At 38.8% G+C, this 14,267-nt stretch overlaps 1 protein-coding gene across 2 annotated transcripts in view; it reads right to left on the bottom strand.

Annotated features, from left to right (window-relative positions):
* LOC104932937 (interferon-induced very large GTPase 1) overlaps nucleotides 1-14,267 on the bottom strand; it is an 18,479-nt gene extending 4,212 nt beyond the window's left edge. The window contains exons 1-6 of one of the 2 annotated variants that reach the window (XM_019269052.2): nucleotides 14,222-14,267; nucleotides 12,054-12,131; nucleotides 11,865-11,940; nucleotides 11,510-11,770; nucleotides 11,038-11,298; nucleotides 4,895-9,725 (exon numbers count right to left, since the gene is read on the bottom strand). In XM_019269052.2, coding sequence (XP_019124597.2) covers nucleotides 5,059-9,725; nucleotides 11,038-11,298; nucleotides 11,510-11,770; nucleotides 11,865-11,940; nucleotides 12,054-12,095 — 5,307 coding nt within the window. In that variant the 5' untranslated portion in view covers nucleotides 12,096-12,131; nucleotides 14,222-14,267 and the 3' untranslated portion in view covers nucleotides 4,895-5,058. Of the gene's footprint in view, nucleotides 1-4,894; nucleotides 9,726-11,037; nucleotides 11,299-11,509; nucleotides 11,771-11,864; nucleotides 11,941-12,053; nucleotides 12,132-12,641; nucleotides 12,771-14,221 lie in introns of those variants that run through there. The other variant, XM_027287760.1, reaches the window with a different exon arrangement.

Here is a 14,267-nt window from a genome sequence, read left to right as displayed (position 1 = left end):
AGGAGACAAGAGAGAGAAAAATCTAAAGGAGTGAGGAAACGAGAGAGAAAAATATAAAGGAGTGAGGAAACAAGAGAGGAGTGAGGAAACAAGAGAGAGAAAAATCTAAAGTAGTGAGGAGACAAGAGAGAGAAAAATCTAAAGGAGTGAGGAAACGAGAGAGAAAAATATAAAGGAGTGAGGAAACAAGAGAGGAGTGAGGAAACAAGAGAGAGAAAAATATAAAGGAGTGAGGAGACAAGAGAGAGAAAAATCTAAAGGAGTGAGGAAACAAGAGAGAGAAAAATATAAAGGAGTGAGGAGACAAGAGAGGAGTGATGAAACAAGAGAGAGAAAAATATAAAGGAGTGAGGAGACAAGAGAGGAGTAAGGAAACAAGAGAGAGAAAAGTGGACGAGCTGGAACGCAGAGTGAAGGAAAAGTAGCCAACATGTGCTCAGCATATATGGGAGCTCCACCAAGACTCCTTCATTTTGGAGGCAGACACTTTTTCACAAAGAATTCTGCTAGAGTATCTAGACCAAGACAAGACCAAGACTCTGATGGGTCAAGAGCAAGTTATGACCAAGACTAAGACCAGACAGTATGTAGCCCACTTAGGTAGCTAACATGTACAGTAGCTAATATTGGCCAAATCTCTTTGGGTGAGGTGTGGTCTCAGCCTTCTCAGATGAACTCAGATTTTATTGCAGAAAGTTTGACTGAGGTCTCCTCCCAGACAGCCACAGTCACTTTCCTGGAGTGCTTGTGTTTTACTGCTAATCACAGTAGTGATGATAAATAAATCAGACAATGCACAGGCACATTTGGTGAAACAGTGTTTCCCACAGGAGTTTGTGAGACTGTGGTGGGTGGACCTCAGACCTTCTGTGGAGGTCCAGAAAATGTTGTACTGGTGCACTTTGAGAACAAAACTGAGAGGCTGGATCTATAAAGACCTTTGTGCTCTTCTGAGCAATTTCATCATAAACACGCTGGTTGTAAAGGTATAAATGTTGCTGTGTTGAAACAGTGCTCCACATTTCCTTTCATACATTTTCAAATATACAATAACAGTGCATTGTTTTGCATTATTCTACTATTCTTAACAACACATTAAATATCATGAAATGATAAATAGTCTGATTTGACATGTGTTCTTAACAACACATGAAATATTATGAAATGATAAATAGTCTGATTTGACAGCAGTTTATTTATCAGCAGGTAAAATGTGCAGCTCTCTCAACTTAAAGCCTACACATGGTTATTGAAGACATATAGCATTTCCTGCAGAAGGACAGTGTAACTGGGGGGCAGGGTGTATTTTTATTTGTAGAAGCTAATTTCTGATTTCACCATTTTGATTCTACAGACAAACAATATGTAACTTTATGTGTTACATTGATATTTAAAATTTTGTACTGCCGTCCAAATTCTGAATTTTGGAGAGTTGTCTCCCTCCACCTCCTCCTCCACAGACTCAAAGATCACGTGGTTTGCCAGATTGAAGACACTGAACCCTCACGAGCACAAGACAAGTGCAACATTGTTTATTGCATGTACCAGCTTCTAAGTCTCAGGGTGTGGTCAGATAGTCCAAAAAATTACTTCCTTAAACACTTTTACTTGACCTCAGTGGAGAACATCGTACGGTCATGGAAATATGTGAAAGAGAATTCATAAAGAAAAGACATCCACAGTGCACAAAGAATCCAACAGACTGCAGTTAAACTAGGCTACGTGACGGAGGATGTTATAGCAGAAGGATATATACACAGATAACCTGTGAAAAATATGACTTCATTATCATTGTCAGAATTGAATTGAGTGGACCACCTGTCACAGTGACTTTCCTGGAGTGCTTGTGTTTTACTGCTAATCACAGTAGTGATGATAAATAAATCAGACAATGCACAGGCACATTTGGTGATACAGTGTTTCCCACAGGAGTTTGTGAGACTGTGGTGGGTGGACCTCAGACCTTCTGTGGAGGTCCAGAAAATGTTGTACTGGTGCACTTTGAGAACAAAACTGAGAGGCTGGATCTATAAAGACCTTTGTGCTCTTCTGAGCAATTTCATCATAAACACGCTGGTTGTAAAGGTATAAATGTTGCTGTGTTGAAACAGTGCTCCACATTTCCTTTCATACATTTTCAAATATACAGTAACAGGGGCGGTCAGCAGCGTAGTGGTTTACGTGGCCGTCCCGTGTGTAGAGGCTACAGTCCTCGCTGCAGCCGGCCCCGGTTCAAGTCCTGCATCAGACGGCCTTTGCTACGTGTCATTCCCCTCTCTCTGCCCCTTTCCTGTCTATCTTCAGCTGTCCTATTGATAAAAAGGCCAAAAGAATATATATATATATATATATATGCAATAACAGTGCATTATTTAACTATTCTTAACAACACATTAAATATCATGAAATGATAAATAGTCTGATTTGACAGCAGTTTATTTATTAGCAGGTAAAATGTGCTGCTCTCTCTTTTACAGACACAACTCAAAGCAGAGCATCCCACACCTGGTTATTGAAGACATACAGCATTTCCTGCAGAAGGACAGTGTACAGTGTACACTGGGGGGCAGGGTGTATTTTTATTTATTTTTTATTTAATCCAACAGACTTCAGTTAAACTAGGCTATGCGACAGAGGATGTTATAGCAGAAGGATATATACACAGACGACCTGTGAAAAATATGACTTCATTATCATTGTCAGAATTGAATTGAAATGTGAAACAAAGTGTTTGTCACATTGAGAACGGTCACTCATGGCAAAAAATTGAAGTAACGATAACTTACATGATGATCTGCAGGGACGCTGGAAATCCATCACAGTTAAAGAAGGTACTGACCATCACTGTAAATGTTGTGTGATATTCATGTTTTATACATGAATTTGAATCTCTCTCTCTCTCTCTCTCTCTCTCCTTCTCTTATCATGGCTGCCATATAAATGCTTGCAGGTCATTCTAAGCTCAGTTTAGAAGAAGAAGAAGAAGAAGAAGAAGAAGAAGAAGAAGCCACTAATTTAGAGCTCAAGTGGAAAAGTCGCTGTGACCCAGTCAGTCTTCCCTCAGGATTCTTCAGAGCATTTCCCCCTGGCCGATGAATTTGTACATGGAAAAGTCACCATGACCTGGTCAGTCCTCCCTACTGACACTACAGTGTACTACCTCCCAGAAAACAGGGTAGGATGGTAACTTTCACAGTGTCTTTGTCACTTTTCACGAAACCACAACAGGTGCAGTTACCACAAATCATCACAAATCGTGTTATTTGTTTATCATGTTGCCCATTATCATGTAGGCATCCTGGATCAATATTATTTCTTACCAGTAGCAGAAATTCATCATACACTGCAGATGGACTAAGATATTGAGTTAGCACTTTTTAAATGAATATTACGTTTTAAAGTTAGAACACTCTCTGTGGTCTGTGGTTCCTTTGCTCTTTGTTCTTGGGTTATAGTAGAAGGATCGATAACTCTGTCTCTCGGCAATCCACTAAACTATCTAAGTGTGACAAACTCCACCTTTAAAGGGTCACTGTGTAGGATTTAGTGGCATCTAGTGGTGTAGTTGCTAATGGCAACAGACTTGCTTCACCTTCTCCATCCAAGTGTAAAGGAAAAACTACAGTAGCTACAAAACACATAAAAAATATAAATGGCCCCATCTAGAGCCGAGGTTGAGATGACACACCAGATCTTTTTGACTTAGATACTTTAGAGAAAATACATTATGACTTTCAATAAAGACTACATATCATTCTGTGGATATAGAGGCAGTGAGGGTTGTGAAGTAAACCTCACTGCAACACAGCTACAAAGACACCACTGGAGGTGAGAACAGAAACAAGGGATTCAGTTTGGTCTGTTCTTTTTCCTTGTCTATTTTATAAGCTAACACTGGAGGGCGCCATTGTGACAGATTCACTGCAGTCTGCTCACTCTGAGGAAACTGGATGTGTGAAGAAAAATACCAAAGTGGGTGGCAGGACAGAGACAGACACACAACATCTGGAAGAGGATGAAAACTGTACATTTCTACGTGGAAGCTTTTCTCTTCTTTAGCTTGCTTTGTGGGTGTGGAAGTTGTGTTGACCTGACAGTGACGTGATGTAGCAGTGAAGACGTTCATGTTCTGGATGAAATGTTGAGTAAATCTGAAAAGTCCAGACTCTGAGCATGTCTCAGTTTTGTCTCTTTATTGAATTAATAGTCAGTTATATATTTGTTAACATTAATCCCACGTGCATGATACGTCATGAAAATAAAAACAAAGATTCTGAATTCAGAGAAAAATTACATATGTTACTCAGTTATATAAGGAAAAAACTCAAACTGTCATGTATAGCGTACATGTTGACATTTGGACAGAATGTTCATTTAACACATTGAAATCTATTTTCAAAATTTTCTAAATTACAATAATCACATACCATGCTTTTTTGTTATGACATTACTGCATGCAGACTGAGTGATGTACATGTGAATATGTATACGTAAATATTTGTCATCAGAAACTTGATAGAAACACAGACAAGACTAAACATAATATGACAATATCACTATCTTTGAAAATGACATGTAAATGTAAATATCTGCCATCAGAAACTCACAAAAAAACAAAAAAGATTTCATAATATATTTGACAAGAAAAAAAATCTTTCACTTTGTTGCCTTGATTAACTGTGTACATCTTTTAAATATAATGGCATTCATCTGTCAGGCAAAGATCATAAGTTCAAACTCAGATTTATTTAGTAACATTTAAAACATGTTGTATTTTGTTAACGTGTAAAAGAGTATTTAAAAATTTTAATGAGGTCAACATAAACATGCATTAAAAGCAGATTATTTCAATAAAACAATGATCTCTGAGGGGAACATTGTTTCTCTCATGTACCTATTGTAGACCATAGTGGTAAAACGTCTATGAGTACATCTTCAACCTTATGTACAACATGTTATTATTATCATTATTTGTGTTCTCTACAATTTCACATAAAAGTAAGATCAAACTTTCTGCAAAAACTTGTATATAAGGCGTATCAAAGCCGTTTTTGGGTCTTACATATTAAATGACTTTTTGAGGCTCTCTTCTGCCTGCTTGTGTGTGATAGATTTCCAAGTGTCAGGAACATCAGCAGGCTGTGCGTTGTATTCTTTGGCAAATTTATTGTTGAACGTTGCCAGTACATATTTCCAGTAGTCTGATGCCTCAAGGCTCACATCTGGAGGAATGTGCCAGTCTGGGAAGATTGTTCTGTAATCTTTATAAGGGTGCCGTTCACCATTTGTGGCACTGCAGCGAAAATGTGTGTCACTGCACACTGAGGAGCTGCATATGTCAACGACAAGTTTGCCTGTAAAGATCCACCTAAATTCACCCAGACCCTCTGGCCGATGTAGTGAAGTGAAGTGCTCTTTATGTTCCTGTCCTCCTGCGTCACAAGGTGATTTGCAGAATGGACACTGTTGACCACATCCAATCAGTTTGGTGAAAAGCTCGTTCTGAGGCTTCACATGAAGAGTTTTTAATTTCATTTGTATATCTGTTTTTTTAAACTTCTCCCCAACAGCTTGTGCCATGTTCTTCACACACTCAGTGAGCCATTTAGCAAACTGTTCCAAGTCAGCATTGTTTAGGATCATGAAAGTACCAAGAGCATCCTGGGAAATGACCAGTTTGTCACCAAGTTCCTGACAGACATGTTCAACAAATGTCTTCAAGTTGCCTTTCTTCTCTATTTTGGCTTTGTTGATAGCATCATTTATGCTGTTGATGCTTGATTGGAGATGTTTATCCTCAAATTCAAATGTTGTAGTGATTTTTGAGAAGTGTTCCAGTATTTTGTTGAGGATCCATTTCTTTACATAATCCTCATATGAGTTAATATAGCTCAAATACTCTTCAAAGTCATTCTTTGAAAGCAAATCCAGTAAAAGTGAATACTGGAAGGACATTCGTGTGCTAAACTCAGAGCGTGTCTGCATTTCACCAATGATGTCAGGACCTAAGGAACGGTTGACAAAGTCTTTGACTGCAGGCCTCAAGCAGCGGTTTGTGAATTCATCTGCCTTCTTCTGGCACTGGTCTTGGCCATGGAACACATCTTTAAAATCAGCACAATACTTGTCTTTGTTTTGATTCAGACATCTGTAGGGATCATTAACACGTATGAAATCTTCGTGCATTTTCTGGAACTGTCTGGCTGCATCTGCACAGATGTGCTGTTTTAGAGAAACTTCAAACTCAGTCTCTATCTTAACATTCTGACTGTTTTGTAGCTTGTTGTCAATCATGCGTAGGATCTCCTGGATGTAAGTGTCATGGTAATTGTTTTTTCTTTGTATTTTTTCAGTCACAAACTCTGTGCAAGCATTTATGATGCTGTCAGCTAGTTTTTGTGAAGCCATTACATGATCTTCAATGTTGAAGAACTTGCTAAATGTGTGGGTAAGTCTGTAAAATCCTTCAGCTGTACATTTGAAAGGCTTCTGTCCACAATCTTTCAGGTTTTTCTGACTTAATAATTCACAATAAAGACTCCCCTTACGTGATAGATTTTCTCTCAGGTGGTAGGTCACACTTGTGATGACATCTGAGGGTTTTTGTTTTGGACAAGATAGTTCTTCCAGGGCTTCATTCCACATCTTATTGAATTCTTCATCTAGCTCTTTGTCTGTCATCTCAAATTTTTTTTTCCGACATTCATCAATCAGTCGATGCACTCTCCGCTCTAATTGTTTTGTGTGGTTCTCTTTGATTTTATCAATTTCTGTCATTCCCTGTCTGATGTCAGCTGCTGCTTTGAGTTGGTTAAGTACAGAGCTCTCCATGTTTCGTCGAAGGCTCTTTGCGCTGTTTGCAAATTCCTCTTTGTTTCTTTCAACAAGATAGAGATGACCCTCTGTTTGCTTGAAGTACTGTTCCAGATTTTCAAGAAGCTTTGTCTCCAATTTAGACAGCACTGTGCACGCTTCACTTTTCATCTCACTGAGAAACGTTTTCATGTCAGATATCTCAGATTTCTCAGCAACAGTGCCAAAGTTGGAAATTCTTGTTTCTGCATTTGTAACCCATGTGTACATTTCTTTTCTGAATTCCCATTCCCATTTGTTGAATTCTGTGCACAGCCTCATATATGCATCAGCCACGAGGCTGTTTCTGAAGCTGAAGATGAAGTTTTCATGCTTGACTGCAGTCCACAGGCTTGTGATCCACTCTGTAAAGTCAGATATGTTATTTGAAGATGATTTACAACTTCCCAAAATGTGGATGATGTTTTTCTTGAGCTCATAAACAGCCTCACTGTACCCTGCATTGACTGGTGCCATTGGTGGGTTTCCATTCCAGAGTCCAGGTATGTACCAGTTCCCAGTGTCTGGACTGTAGTCCATCACATCAGTGAAACTCTTGTTCTCCTCTTTCTTTTCCATTTTGGCTGCTGCTTGGGTCATCTCATTTAACTGTTGCAAGAGCAGTTTCCTGTCTCGTAAGTTCTTCTCATGTGCTGAAACATCTGACACATTCTGGTGGACAAACTGACATTTGGGCTTTTTGCCAACCTCTTTCATCCTGAGAAAGGCATGCACAACTATTTGTAGGATATCCTTCATTTCTGTTGAATTCTCCATTGCAATATTGATAATAGTGATATCACTCAACCCCACAACAAGTGTTGCAAGCTCATTGTCGTGCTCATGGCTATTGTCTAGTTGTGCAAGCTCTGGTGACTTTAAGCCCTCAGTGTCAATGATCATCATGAAGTCACAGTTGAGAACTTTTTTAACATCTTCATTGATTCTGATGAGCAACATAAAGGCACCTCGAGTGCATCGACCACTGCTGACTGCAAACTGCACTCCAAACATGGTGTTGAGGAGAGTGGACTTTCCTGTGCTCTGAACTCCAAGAACTGTGACTACCAATATCTTGCTCTTAGGAGACACCAAGTCATTGAGCTGAGAGAGAACATCACTCACCCATCTGAGAGGTATGTTGGATGCATCTCCATCTACAAGCTCAAGGGGAAATCCATCAAGCAACAATTGTGCACATAGTTTGGGCAGATGCTGTAATTGTTGACGTGATGGGTCTGTTTCTGGAAGAGAAACTGATGCTTCATAGATCTGACCCATTTCACGGAAGAAGTGTTCAGTCCCCAGTGAGCTGTTGGAAAGTTGTCTGTCGATGTCTTTGATCTCCTCTTTGTTCTTAGAGTTGTATTTCTTTTTGTACTGCTCCCTGAGGACAGACAGTTTTTCTCGAGAGAGGTTATCAAGATTCATTCGCATCCATTTCAGGAAATAGCACCTCTCTATCCCTGGATTTGATATTGCATTGATGAAACATGTCATTGCCTTTGACATGTCATAAGAATTCTGTCTTTCCCGGAGTATTGTTTTCTCTTTCTGAAGATCACTTTTGTACATTTCTATGTTTTTAGACCCAACTTTTCGAAGCCGGTATTCTTCCTTCTCTAAGCAAGTCAGGTCCTTCCATATTTGGCCTTGCAGGGGTAACTCATCTTCTTTGTATTTTAGAATGTCTTGAATTTCTGCCGTGATGGCATCTGCATTTTCCTTGGCAGTCTGACAATCCTCAGAATCTTCATCAACCAAGATTCCCAGTTCATGGGCAATGTCAACCATCTGCTCAACCCTCATCTTCATCTTTGATTTCTCAACTACATCCCTGACTGTGTTCCGCATTGTTTTTACAAAGTCTGCATCATTCATGGACTTAGTCTTTAAAAGGATGTTGCTCTTAGTTAAAGCCAACTTGGTTGCTAGTGTTTTTAGAGCCTCCAAGTTCTGATTTTGATGGTTACCCACCAAAAAGATCTGTGCCTTGTGGTTTTGGTTAGTGAGCAGTTCACACTGAGAGTCCAAATTGTCAAAGAAGACAAAAACTGCTGCAGATGTCTGACACAAAAAGGAAAATTGTGTCTCAAATGAAGCAATATCCCCACGAAGGTTAGCTACAGCCACTGGCTCACTGAAAACATCCATGTTTTTGTTCCCACAAGGAAGGTACCAAGTAATTTCAGCCAATCCATTGGATATTTTCTTTGGACTGTTACCACACTCCATGTTACGGTGAATAAAGGTGTCATGGTACTGCTGAGAATTGCTCAGAAGCTTATTCAGTATCTCTGACTTGGACAAGGAGCAGTCACCCAGTCTAACAAAAGATATCATTGGAAGTTCAGAGACAACAATTCTGTCTTCAATAAAGCCCTTGGATTCTGAAAGTGACTGAGGTCTGTACTTTTTAACAATGTCTCTCAAGGCCCAAAGCATGAGTGTGCATTGCTTTGTGTCACAATTAGGAAGCAGCAGAGGCACAGAAAACTGACACATAGACATTTTGAGTGCCATTTCCTGCTGTACAAATCCATCAGAACACAAAAAGAGAGCAGTGATTATGTCAAGAGGGTTCAGCATGTCACCTGAATGTAGACTGTCAGACAGATTATCAAAATCTAACCCTGTCTTTTCGGATGCAGTATCACAGGTTGATTCATTCACAGATGTACATTTCACATTTCTAGCTGTCACATTAACCATCATCAGTTTCTTGAGAAAATAAAATGGAAGATCTGATTTACACTTGGCAGGTTCATCACTCATGGTCTTCTCATCAATCTGAAGTATTCTGCTCAGTGATAGCTTGTCTTTGTAGTGCTGCTCCAAGCCCAGATTCTCCAATAAACTCTCCAGTGGTGTGCCTGTGGATATAAAGATGTGGATATGAGCCAATCATCTGCGTTTTAATAAGACACAGATCCAAAGTTAATTAAGAAATTCACTCATGTATGCTGAAAAAGCTTTTCTGAATTTTCCGGCAAATTTTGATTATCTGTTCCACTCTAATTGGTTTTACCTGTCTATAATTAGTTTTAACCTGTCTTGTCGTCATCTTCACTTCTGTATTTAGTCTCTGTGTTTGTTGGTGGGTTATTGTCAGGTCGTCTGTGTCTTTTCCAGGGCCGTTTCTAGCTGCTTAGGGGCCCTATGCAAGATGCTATTTGGGGGCCCCTATTTTGTCAAACTCTGAGGGAGAGATTCCTAAGCTTTTCAGAAGATCTGTGACGATGCAACAGTCTGTTATATTTTAAAAGGAAAACAGGCTGGAGTACATTAATAAATGCAACAGATGCAGCATGTTTCTGAAAAATGTTGATGGTAAACTGGTGACATAACATAAAAATGCTCTCTCCACCAATCCTAGTAGTAAAAAAATAAATAACTTTACTTACCTAAATGAATAAAAATACAATGGACCAGCGTCCACATTAATGTGCAAACAATAAAAAACGTCAGAAGTAACCAGCCCTCCTCCCAACTAAATAATGGGGTGAACTGCATTGTATTGAATGACAGGTCAGTTGGAAATAATTGGCTGTTTTTTTTTTTTTTTTGTAAGATATTTTCTTTGGCCTTTTTAAGCTTTATTTGACCAAGACAGCTAAAGAGTGACAGGAATGTGGGGAGAGACAGATGGGGGATGACATGCAGCAAAGGGCCACACTGTGCTAACCGACACCCAGGATTTTTAATTTTTAATAACAGACATGTATTTTTTCCATACAATGGCCATTATATGAAACAAAAACAGCCTATATAGTCTGTATCTGCTGCTCAGTTTGAAGCATTAAGTGACACAGTCTGTCAGGTGATGATGACAGTTAGGTGACAATGTTAATTTATAATAATTAAGGAGTTGAATCTATATTTAAGTTATATTTGTTTTAATTAAATGTCATAGTTGAGTGCCTAATACATGTATTTTTCAACATAAATCTGCACATTTCACAATCTGAGGCTCACCTGTGTCATGGCCATGCTGTTTAATCAGCATCTTGATATACCACTGCGGTATATCAAGATGCTGATTAAACAGCGGTGACAATGGTGTTTAAACAATGGTGAATAGAATATCTTGGAGAAAGAGAATCTCTCACTAACAAGAATTTGAACAAATTTTGTTTCTTCTTCTTCATTTTTTTTTTTTTGCAATTGTGATTTTGTTTTACTTACATGTTCGTGCAGATGTTGAAGTTGGTTTGCTTCTTCTTCCATTCTTAAGTTGTGCAGAGACCTGGAGCGAGTAACACACCCCTGGCTTCAGGTTGTTGAGAGTCAGTTTGTTTGTCTCCGTTGTTAACTCTTGCACAATTTCTCCCTCACTGCAACAAGTCACGATGTAACTCTCCACTTCACCAGCAGGAGCCTCCCAATGCACAGTCAGTGACTCACTGCTGACCTGACAGACAGCAATGTTACCAGGAGGGCTGGGCTCTGCGGGAATGAAATAATAGTTTCACTTATAACTGGAGATTAAAGACACACAATCACTTCATGCACTTAGAAATACAATGTACCACCTCTTATGTCTCAAACATATATTGAGAGCACACCTCGGTGTAAGAAGTACATTTGTATAAGTTAAAAGCCCAAATACCATTCAGACAGCACTCTCCTTCATGTTTGTTTGACGTATGAGATTTACCTGTGAAGACAGATAGTGTGGTTGCTTTGCTTCGATTTCCATTGTCTGCAATCCTTGTGATGCTGAAAGTATACTCAGTCCCAGGTTTCAGTCCCTCAACCTTCACAGTGCCAGAGTCCTGTGTGATCAAACTGCTTCTCTGTATGTAGGAGTAATCTATTTGCAGTGTACACCTAACAGAGTGATCAGCGAGTGGTAAACCAAGAGAAACAGTCTCCTGGTCAGCACTCAGAACTGTTACTTCTCCTGGTGGAGGAACATCTGTCATAAGGGAAGAGAAGTTCATCTCAGTATCTACACATCAGAGCATGTATACAGTCATTACATTTTATCACTTATATAGAGTTACACTTACACTGTGGTGATGGTTGAGTGTTCTCTCCTTCCTCACAGTTTATTTCACAGAAGGAATCGTATGTATCATTGAACTCCTTAGTAATTGAGAAAAATATGCAGTTTAAAATGTATTTCAACATGACAGCGCGTGCTACATATATTCTTTCATTTTTATTATTATGTTTGGAATTAAAAAGTAACTGTTTACCTCCTCATCTGAGCTTTCCATTGTGGGTACACTCTCAGCCATCTCACACTTGACCCAGATTATTTAAACTGCATCTCACTGAAAAAAGAAAAAGGACCCTGTAACAGACTAGACTAAAGCATAGAACAAACCACAGATAAAATACTGTAATCAGCCCTAGAAGGGATGTCCAAAGTACGGCCCGGGGGCCAATCCCAGCCCACAGTCAGATTTCATGCAAAGCTTCTCTGGTTGACATAATGAAGCATTTGAATGCACTAAACGTTAATTTCTAAGGACATAACTGCTGGTGTTATATATCTGTAGATGTGACACAAAATATTACTTTCTGAATGATCTTGTTAAAGACAACAGCAAGAGTGATATGTTTTAAACTCAAATGTTAACAGACTTTGCATTACTCCATAATAAGTCATGTTTAGAATGAAGATCTGTATCAACTTCATGCAAGTTTAGCGTGTTCCAATTTATTCTTTGTTATCTGACTCCAGATGTGAAAGAAAGGAAGAACTGGTTTTTAGATTTGTTCACGAAAGCCTACATTTGATTTAAAGGAGGACAAAAAGAATCAGTGAAATTGCAGCCTACCTTTGTGGATTCATTCATGATAATGTGCAGATCCAATATTCTGTTGTATGTTAAGTACCTGCACTGAGCATAAAGCTCTGTCCTTTTCTGTTGCGGGCGTCTCCTTTTATTCTGGGTGTAGTTACTTTCAGTTTTGTTTCTCAGAAACAGATTCTGGTTTCTCCAGGAAAGCAAAACTTATTTGTCTGGTATGCCCCTTAGCTGAAGGCAGAAAGCTGCTGAAATAGAGGAACTGATGGACTGTGAGCATATACTGAATTTCTGTCAAAGCATTTTTGAATTTAAGAATATATATAATAAATGTCTATTGTCCTAAATACAGACCAGATCCACTGTAGCATAATTACATACAGCCTTTGTGTACAGAGTTCAAGTAACAGGCACATCTCACTATTACATTATATTATATTTCCTGAAGCACGTTTAACCAGCATGGATGACATAGCATTCTGCTACATGACATCCCATCTGCTTTACACTTAGAGGGACCATCATTTGTTTTTCAGCAGGACATTGAGCCAAAACACATCTCCATGTATACACACAAGCTCTGTCCACTAAATAAATAATACAATAATAATAATACAATACAATACTGAAAACAGAGAGAAGCGTTTCTTCTGTGTCTGACTGAGCATGTGACATGCTGAGGTGGTCACATGCCAAGTTTGAATAAGAGATTATAATTTACATATGAAGCCCTGAAAGCTCTTCCTAGAAATATAAAATCACATGAGCAGCCTCGTATTTTACAATCACCAGCGATAACGTGCCTTTTCTTCACAAGAATAGTGATGTTTGGATTCAGATAATTTGAATCGCAGCCAATCAGCAGTAATTTGAAACAGAACGACGCCCAGGTACTGCAGATGGCCCATGACAGTGCCAAATCAATCCACAACACAGTGCCCCACCCTAACTGTAACCTGCATATGTAGTAAATAAAATCTAAATCCTGTATCATGGAGGGCATGAAGATGAGTCATGTTCTGTTTTGTTTCTCAGAAACAGATTCTGGTTTCTCCAGGAAAGCAAAACTTATTTGTCTGGTATGCCACTTAGCTGAAGGCAGAAAGCTGCTGAAATAGAAGAACTGATGGACTGTGAGCATATACTGAATTTCTGTCAAAGCATTTTTGAATTTAGGAATATATACAATAAATGTCTATTGTCCTAAATCCCGGCCCGCAGTCAGATTTCATGCAAAGCTTCTCTGGTTGACATAATGAAGCATATGAATGCACTAAACGTTAATTTCTAAGGACATAACTGCTGGTGATATATATCTGTAGATGCAACACAAAATATTACTTTCTGAATGATCTTGTTAAAGACAACAGCAGGAGTGATATGTTTTTAACTTAAATGTTAACAGACTTTGCATTACTCCCTAATAAGTCATGTTCAGAATGAAGATATGTATCAACTTCATGCAAGTTTAGCGTGTTCTAATTTATTCTTTGTTATCTGACTCCAGATGTGAAAGAAAGGAAGAACTGGTTTTTAGATTTGTTCACAAAAGCCTACATTTGATTTAAAGGAGGACAAAAAGAATCAGTGACAGAGAAATTGCAGCCTACCTTTGTGGATTCATTCATGATAATGTGCAGATCCAATATTCTGTTG

This window comes from Larimichthys crocea, chromosome XIV (assembly GCF_000972845.2).
Source record: "Larimichthys crocea isolate SSNF chromosome XIV, L_crocea_2.0, whole genome shotgun sequence".
NCBI classification, from domain to species: domain Eukaryota; kingdom Metazoa; phylum Chordata; class Actinopteri; family Sciaenidae; genus Larimichthys; species Larimichthys crocea.
Note: the sequence above shows the minus strand (reverse complement) of the source record. Positions and strands in the feature narration are given on the sequence as shown.